The sequence below is a fragment of the Eleutherodactylus coqui genome, chromosome 2 (assembly GCF_035609145.1).
Source record: "Eleutherodactylus coqui strain aEleCoq1 chromosome 2, aEleCoq1.hap1, whole genome shotgun sequence".
Taxonomy (NCBI): Eukaryota; Metazoa; Chordata; class Amphibia; order Anura; family Eleutherodactylidae; genus Eleutherodactylus; species Eleutherodactylus coqui.
The window spans coordinates 58,331,658-58,340,271 of NC_089838.1; the positions used below are offsets into that span (position 1 = coordinate 58,331,658).

The window sequence follows — 8,614 nt, forward strand, 5'->3', positions numbered from 1 at the left end:
CAGGCCGAATCCGGCCCGCCACCTCATTTTCTGTTGCCCGCTGGCTGTGCACAAAGTTCCCTCACCTCCGTGCTGCTGTCAGTAGGCGATCTTTTATCGGCTTGTACTGTCTAGTGCAGACAGTAATAGAGGAGTGCCGATAGCAGACTGACAACGGCCGCGGAGGAGGGAAGTAGACTACAGAGAACATGATCTCTGCAGTGAGGAGAGCGACACTGAGGAGGAGCAGCTGCAGGGTGAGAGCCTGCTCAGCCCTGACTTCCTCTCACCGGCCCTACCTCTGTTCATGGCTGCAGGCCTGGGAGACATCAGGGGCCCCAGTATGCAGGAGGGCCCCAAGAAGGACTAGGAGTAGCCAGTATACTTGCCAGTGGGACCATATTGGATGCAGTTAAGTATAAAAATGTGTATAAAAATGCAGAAGTGTCCATGTGTGTGGGTGTGTGTATGTATATATATATATTGTGTGTGTATGTGCGTATGTGCGCATGTGTGCGTAATAGTGTGCGTCTGTGAGCATGTGTGCGTAATAGTGTGCGTCTGTGCGCATGTGTGCGTAATAGTGTGCGTCTGTGAGCATGTGTGCGTAATAGTGTGCGTCTGTGCGCATGTGTGCGTAATAGTGTGCGTCTGTGCGCATGTGTGCGTAATAGTGTGCGTCTGTGAGCATGTGTGCGTAATAGTGTGCGTCTGTGCGCATGTGTGCGTAATAGTGTGCGTCTGTGCGCATGTGTGCGTAATAGTGTGCGTCTGTGCGCATGTGTGCGTAATAGTGTGCGTCTGTGCGCATGTGTGCGTAATAGTGTGCGTCTGTGCGCATGTGTGCGTAATAGTGTGCGCCTGTGTTATATGTGAGTGATAGTGTGCGTCTGTGTTATGTGTGTGTGATGGTGTGCGTCTGTGTTATACGTGTGTGTGTGATGGTGTGCGTCTGTGTTATACGTGTGTGTGTGTGATGGTGTGCGTCTGTGTTATACGTGTGTGTGTGATGGTGTGCGTCTGTGTTATACGTGTGAGTGATAGTGTGCGTCTGTGTGATACGTGTGCGTGATGGTGTGCGTCTGTGTTATACATGTGCATGATGGTGTGCGTCTGTGTTATACGTGTGCGTGATGGTGTGCGTCTGTGTTATACGTGTGTGTGTGATGGTGTGCGTCTGTGTGATACGTGTGCGTGATGGTGTGCGTCTGTGTTATACATGTGCATGATGGTGTGCGTCTGTGTTATACGTGTGCGTGATGGTGTGCGTCTGTGTTATACGTCTGCGTGATGGTGTGCGTCTGTGTTATACGTCTGCGTGATGGTGTGCGTCTGTGTTATACGTGTGCGTGATGGTGTGCGTCTGTGTTATACGTGTGCGTGATGGTGTGCGTCTGTGTTATACGTGTGCGTGATAGTGTGCGTCTGTGTTATACGTGTGCGTGATAGTGTGCGTCTGTGTTATACGTGTGCGTGATAGAGTGCGTCTGTGTTATACGTGTGCGTGATAGTGTGCGTCTGTGTTATACGTATGCGTGATAGTGTGTGTCTGTGTTATTCGTGTGCGTGATGGTGTGCGTCTGTGTTATACGTGTGTGTGATGGTGTGCGTCTGTGATATACGTTTGCTTGATGGTGTGCGTCTGTGTTATACGTGTGCATGATAGTGTGCGTCAGTGCTATACGTGTGCATGATAGTGTGCGTCTGTGTTATACGTGTGCGTGATAGTGTGCATCTGTGTTATACGTGTGCGTGATAGAGTGCGTCTGTGTTATACGTGTGCGTGATAGTGTGCGTCTGTGTTATACGTATGCGTGATAGTGTGTGTCTGTGTTATTCGTGTGCGTGATGGTGTGCGTCTGTGTTATACGTGTGTGTGATGGTGTGCGTCTGTGATATACGTTTGCTTGATGGTGTGCGTCTGTGTTATACGTGTGCATGATAGTGTGCGTCAGTGTTATACGCGTGCGTGATAGTGCGTCTGTGTTATATGTGTGCGTGATAGTGTGCATCTGTGTTATATGTGTGCGTGATGGTGTGCGTCTGTGTTATATGTGTGCGTGATGGTGTGCGTCTGTGTTATATGTGTGCGTGATAGTGTGTGTGACAGGGCCACTATGGGGGACCTTATTATCAATCGGGCTGTTGTGGGGTTCAGTTTTACTATACAGTCTTACAATTAGAATTGGCCCTTTGAAGGAAACCATAAGACTGATGTGGCCCTCTATGAAAATGAGTTTGACACCCCTGCTCTAAGGGGTTGTGCACTTTGGGATCTACACTCTGTATAAATTTACCATAATTACAAAAAGTACCTTAAATTTAACCTCCAGTTTTGGGACAAAATATTGCCCCAGGACAAGAGGAGGATGGGGATAAATTGGCTGCAATTTTTCTTCTTTGCAGCCCCTCCAATTTGCTAGTTCCAGGCCTTGTTTTTGCCTGTCCAAGATGGCCATAGCAATTTTCTAACTACCTAATGCACACTGTGGGCTGCTATCGGATTGGCTTGCACTGATCATGTGAGCCACTCTGGCCAATCAAAGAGCAGAAAAACAGCACAATGCTAGGTTTTGGTCCATATTATGGAACAAAATTGCCTGTTAAAGTAAATGGAATTCTGTAACTATGCAGTAAATATGCCGGATGCATGCATATTCACTGAGTATTAACGCATGAAGGAGAAATCTATGGGACCTTTTTTGAATGTGTGAAAAACACAGTAAATACACATGCAAAAAAAAAAAGCAAGAAGTACCAAATATGCAGTAAATACATGCAGTTTTAGGGTTTCTTCACTCGGGTGTATGCGTGACTACACTCGCTGCTACGGAGTGTAGTTGCACATGAACAAGGTAAAAACTTTTCTTTTTATTTACTCTTTCAAACTCTGTGCTATTTTGTGCGAGTTTGAAAAAAAGCAGGAAGATAGGTCCTGCTCTATCTTTCTCGCACATAGTATTAACGCCCAATAATAAAGCTAATGAGAACGAAACCGTTGAAATCAGTGGTTTTGTTTCAACCCGTAATGCGGCCATGATTATCATTAACATAACAGGAGAAAATCACGCCCATCTCTTGAAGCCCTTAGGCCAGTTTCACATGGGCAAGAAAAAAGTGATTCACGGTCCGATATCGCACTCGCGTGTGAAGTTAACCTAAGGCCTTATTCACGCAAGTGTTTTTACGCGGTTATTTGGCCGCATTTATACATTGGCCGCAGATCGTGACCATCTCAAGCATTGGTTTCCAATATATTCATTCAGATGATCGATTTTTAGCCGGAAACATTGTGCCGGAAAAAATAGGACATATATTTATACGCTGCCGGAAAAGATAGACTCCTATGGAAGCTGCAAAAAATGGAGGGAGTCTAGCAGTATCCAGCGCTGCAAAAAGTTTACAGATACCCTTATTTAGGCATTAGAAGTCATTCCAAGGATTTATGCCGACCGAGGGATTTCCAGAACTGTGGCGTATTTTTTCCCTAATATGTTGTACCCGGCTGTGTGAATAGATGGGAAAATGCGAATTAAGCTCTGGACTTAACCGTGGCTATTTCCTTTTAACATGATTTTCGTCCGCAATGTCATGTGAAGGAGGCCCTAGTCTCTGAAAACACTGCGTATTTCATGGACCGCAACTGCATATATCCATGTGAATAAGCCATTAACCCTTCCAATCCACTGTCTGACGTCTGAAGACATTTTGATTGAAGGCTGTACAGCTTCGATGTCGGAATACATCCGGCAGGGTAATCTTACTGTATATTACTGGCCGCATCGTTGTTGGGGCCTCTCCAGCCTGTCCCATACAGCAGTACTGACTCTAGCCAGCAGATGGCGCCATTGTTTATTGGCAGAAAAAAAACAAAACCCTAGGAAACCCTGAATCCAAAATTGGATTGCAAAGGGTTAAGATCTGCTCAGGTTAAAATGTGAAACATACATCTTTTAATGCTATTTGCTGGGCTAGTAGGTAATATGGTTTGGTAGACAAAGGCCCATTTACACGACGTAATTAATGGTATTACTCTAAGTGTAATGTGATATGCATCCAGGTGTTAGTTGAAAATATAATACTTCCTCCATCAATTTCCCCAGTGATGATCACCATTCCATCTAGTTATTATCTCATTTATATCGGTCCATTATCGTTACCGGAGCTCATTCTCATTCCTATTCGATTCATCATTTCTCCTTATAAATGGACCTTATCATAACTGCAAAGGGATATAGGAGGTCATCTTTAATCATGTATAGGGTGGAGATCATAGCATTGGTAGTAGGAGCATGTAGTGTCAGACTAAGGTTTATAGGGTCGACTTGAGAAATTAAATTTAAAGGGCCTTACCACTAAAGAAATTTACAAGATAAATGTACCAGCAGTCAGACGCCTGGCGATTCAAAGAACAACACTTTTAAATGCCCCACATGGATGGAGGGACTGTGCACATGCTCAACTACCGCTTCATTTACTGTTATGGGATGGAGGAAAAGCAATGCATTCAACTGTCTCCTTACATCCTATAGAAGTAAATGAAGCATATGCTTCATTTGGAGACACTGTTCTTGAGATCAGTTGGGGTCCCAGTGGTTGGATCACCACTGATCAGACATTTATTTCCTAGCATGTACCTTTAAAGGGCTATCCTCCATGTATACAGAGCTTGTGATGTCCAATTTCAATCACGCCATACACTACGTATAGGGGATAGTGTATCTAAATTAATAAGACACTATCATCTTGCGGACATAATTTGAAGTTTGACAGGAAAGGGGGAGTAATATTTCTTGTTTTCCCCTATGTGTGCCTTTCTCCAGTTCCCATACCCCTTTTCTGTCTTCTAAAATAGCTACAGCACTCCTCGCACTACCTCCACGCCAACATTGCTCAATTGCTCAATCTGAGGGCAGCAAAAAGTGTCAGACTACTGATGCACTACCAAACCCCAATGTGCTTTGGGTAGTCAGGGAAGAGCTATGACCATCTTGGAAGATAGTAGAGGGGCCTAGGAACTGGTAGTAAGAAGTGTCTTAGACTACTGGCCAACTATCCACTATCAGTGCCCAATGTGCATTAGGTGGTCAGGAAAGAGCTACAGCCATCTTAGAAGATAAAAGAGAGGCCAAGGAACTCATAGTAAGAAGTGTCTTAAGGCCCATTTACACGGGACAAATGTCAGGCAAACGACATCCGGCACTCGTCCGCACATGTACTCGCTCCCCTGCTGTTGCACAGGAGCGCGTATCGTTGGCTCAAAGCAGGGTGGCTGGAGATTTCACTCAGTGCCCAGTGTACACCATATAGCCAAGGAAGAGCTGTGGCCATCTTGAAAGACAGAAGGGCCCAGGAACTGATAGAAAGAGGTTTCTCAGAGTACCAGCCAATCACCAGTATGCATCAGCTAGTCAGGGAAGAACTGCCACCATTCTGGAAAATAAAAGAAGTCCAGAAACTTGTGAAGCTGCAACAGAATGGTGAAAGCAGGAAGCACCAAATAATAGTACTCGCACTTCTCTTAGTTGAACTTCAAAATATGTTTCGGGACCGGACGGACGGGGATGTGGACTCGATGTGGAATATCGAGTATAGTGTATAAAAAATGATCAAGCACCAATCAGGGAAACCCAAAAAGTACTGATGAACTGGAAACCAATGGATGTGGTCATTTTTTGCATACAGAGCCATAACTGGGGGGCTACACTTAGAGGCATGTACCCAAAGAGTTTCTTGGACCGATATTATACTGACCCATGTAAATATCACCTTACAAACTGCCAGCAAGACAAATTTCAGATTTTATCTGTTGCACTTCACAAGAACAGACAGTATAGCGCAGGATTATTTTCCCGTTCCAAAAAACGGAAACTTAACAGAACAGAAGTAAACTAAAACCTTTATGTTTGCTTTCTTTTTTTTTTTAAACCCCATTGAAATCAATATGGAAAAAAACAAATCAGTTTTTTTTACCATTTTATTTCCTTTTCGCTTTAGCAATGGAGCAAAGAGACGGAAACCTTGAACTGGACTCGAACGCAGCTGTGAATTCAACAACTTGACTGATTGCAATTTATGGTACATGCATAATTTCAATCATAATTCTCAGTGCCATAGAAGAAAACACCTTTCAACTCCTCACCATATCTCTTCATTATTAATATGACACATTTTTGAAAATGCGCGTTGTATGTATGTCCATGTGCAGATGTAGCAGAGCTGAATAGTACAACTTCCCATTTGAAGTTATACTATTGGTGTTTTATGATAGCTAACATCATTGTTAAAGTAATGCTGCAATATTTATGTGCTACTGTGATATCATAATGACTGGTGGCAAATGATTAACTCAGTACTACTAAACCCAACAAACACGACTGTGCTACATAAAAGGTATAGCTCGAATGAAGTGACCAGATCAAATAATAAACATTTTAATTCAGGGGGTAGGAAATTCACTTAGTTGGTTCTAGATGACAGAAAGATTCCAGCATGCGGTGGTGGAGATGTTAATGAGCTAGTTCCACAGATTGAATTTTCAGACTATCTGTTGTCATAGATGGAGTTGTCTGATTATCTATTCTTATAGATTGAATAATCAAATTATCTATTATCATAGTTAGAATTACCACTTTATTCACATATATAGAATTGTAAAACTATAATTTATCATAGATGGAATTGTCAGAACATCTATTCTTACAAATTGAATTATCACTTTATCCAGTCTCATACTTGGAATTGTAAGATTAACTATTCCTAAAAAAGGAATTATCACATTATTCTAATAGATGGGATTATCAGATTATCTGTTCCATTTCTTAAATTCTCACATTATCTAGTATATGAAATTGTCATTTATTTCTACCTAGCATTGTTAGGTTAGGTAAGATATTGAAGTTCCATTGAGTTATAGTTGTCCAAGTATTTACAGAAGCATTCAGTAAAATTCATGGACCCATTAAAAAAAAACCCTCAGCTTCAACTCTTACACAGAGGTTGCAATCCCAAGAAAGTGTAGTGGTCATAAAAATGAAGTGGCTCATTCAGGAATGAAATGGTTAATGGTAAACATGGGGACGGGGATTCACAGTCCATCAGAATATGCAGAAATACAATACGGAACGTTTGAAAAATATGTTCTATGACAAATGATCTGTGAAAACTATATAGAACAATAATATGTCTATGCTATACTACGTGGAGCAGGTATATACAGACCACATATAAGTAATCCTAAGGTTTACAGATTGTCATACCTAATATATTAAGGGTTAAGTAGTTAAAACTGCAATGCCTGAGAATGTGTTACGACTTTTTTATAAAAGTGAAAACAGCCCTCTGCTATTAGCTCACATGTATATTATACAGTAATGGTCCTAAATCCTGTGTAAGCTGTTTCCTGATAATAACAGATGTTGCATGATGTTTATAGGCGTTTGGAAACTGGGGTCTGCTGCGGTCAGGATTTTGCCTTGTTTATATGTTGGGTGTAACTTGTAGTCATATGGTTTGCTTGTATTCATGATGGGCAGCTTTCATAAATGTCGAAGTATAATGTGAACAGATTAGAAGAGTGGTGGTGATTTGGGGGATTCTAGGCTGTCTGAGGAAATAAAGTACAATCAAGAATCAAGGATGAGTTGATGGATGGTACATTTTGACACATCCTACGATTCAGGAAAATATAGAAATCAGATTACCCCTCTAAGGAATACAAATGTTTTCCCTGTCCTATTAAAATTGTCTTTACCCTACACAGTTGACCATTCTTCAAAACGTTTGAAATGCTCACCAGAATTGCCCATGCCCATAAACATTGTCCCTACCCTACAAAAATTATCACTCAATCAGAACTCTAGAATGCCCAAAAATAATCAAAACCTCTTACCTGTTCTGTCAACAGTAGCCAGCCAAATGCCAAGAAGCATGCAGAGGACTCTCTTCATTTCCAGCGTTCCCTTCTGTAGGTTTTAAGTATCGCCACAGAAAAAATATCTCTACCTAATAATATTATTCCCAGGACAAAAAAAAAAAAGAGTAAAAATAAAAACGAGAATGCAAAAACAGCACCAACCACAACAGCCGGGCTACTAACAACTGTCACTAGTGGTTGTCATGCACAGTCACTTCCAAGCCTTAGATGCAGGTGAGAGAAGAATTGTCAAAAAATTCAAAAAAATATCTCAACTTTTTCTCCCAGGTTCTGTCTTTTTCAGACTAAGGGAAGGTTAGAATGAGGAATTAAAGAATCCCCTGGATCTCAGAGGAAAACTTTTGTGTGTGCCTGTGTGTGCACAGGGATGAGGATGCATTATACAATAGTTTCCTTTTCCTATGTGTGTTATTAGACGGAGCTCTCTCTGTATTTCCATCAAGCTGCCAGAAAAAAAAAACTTTTAAAGTACAGCACTTTTGCAAAAGGAGGGATAAAGGGGGTGGGGTGGAAAGAAGTTCCTGCCTGAACGTATTTATTATTGTTTTAATCTACTTGCTTGCTACAGACCAGTTTATGTAGCCCCCACCTCTCTGTTCCCTGCTCAGCACAGGAGATAAATGCACAGTCGCCAATATTTGAATCTAGTTTCTAGGGACACTATGTCACGGTGTAGGTAAACTATGTATGTAACTTGCA

General features: G+C 42.0%; 1 protein-coding gene across 1 annotated transcript in view; it reads right to left on the bottom strand.

Moving 5' to 3' along the window:
* FLT4 (fms related receptor tyrosine kinase 4) overlaps nt 1–8,336 on the bottom strand; it is a 354,573-nt gene extending 346,237 nt beyond the window's left edge. Inside the window, exon 1 of the mRNA XM_066591022.1 lies at nt 7,871–8,336. Coding sequence (XP_066447119.1) covers nt 7,871–7,928 — 58 coding nt within the window. The 5' untranslated portion in view covers nt 7,929–8,336. The remainder of the gene's footprint in view (nt 1–7,870) is intronic.
* Nucleotides 8,337–8,614: the final 278 nt, after the last annotated feature.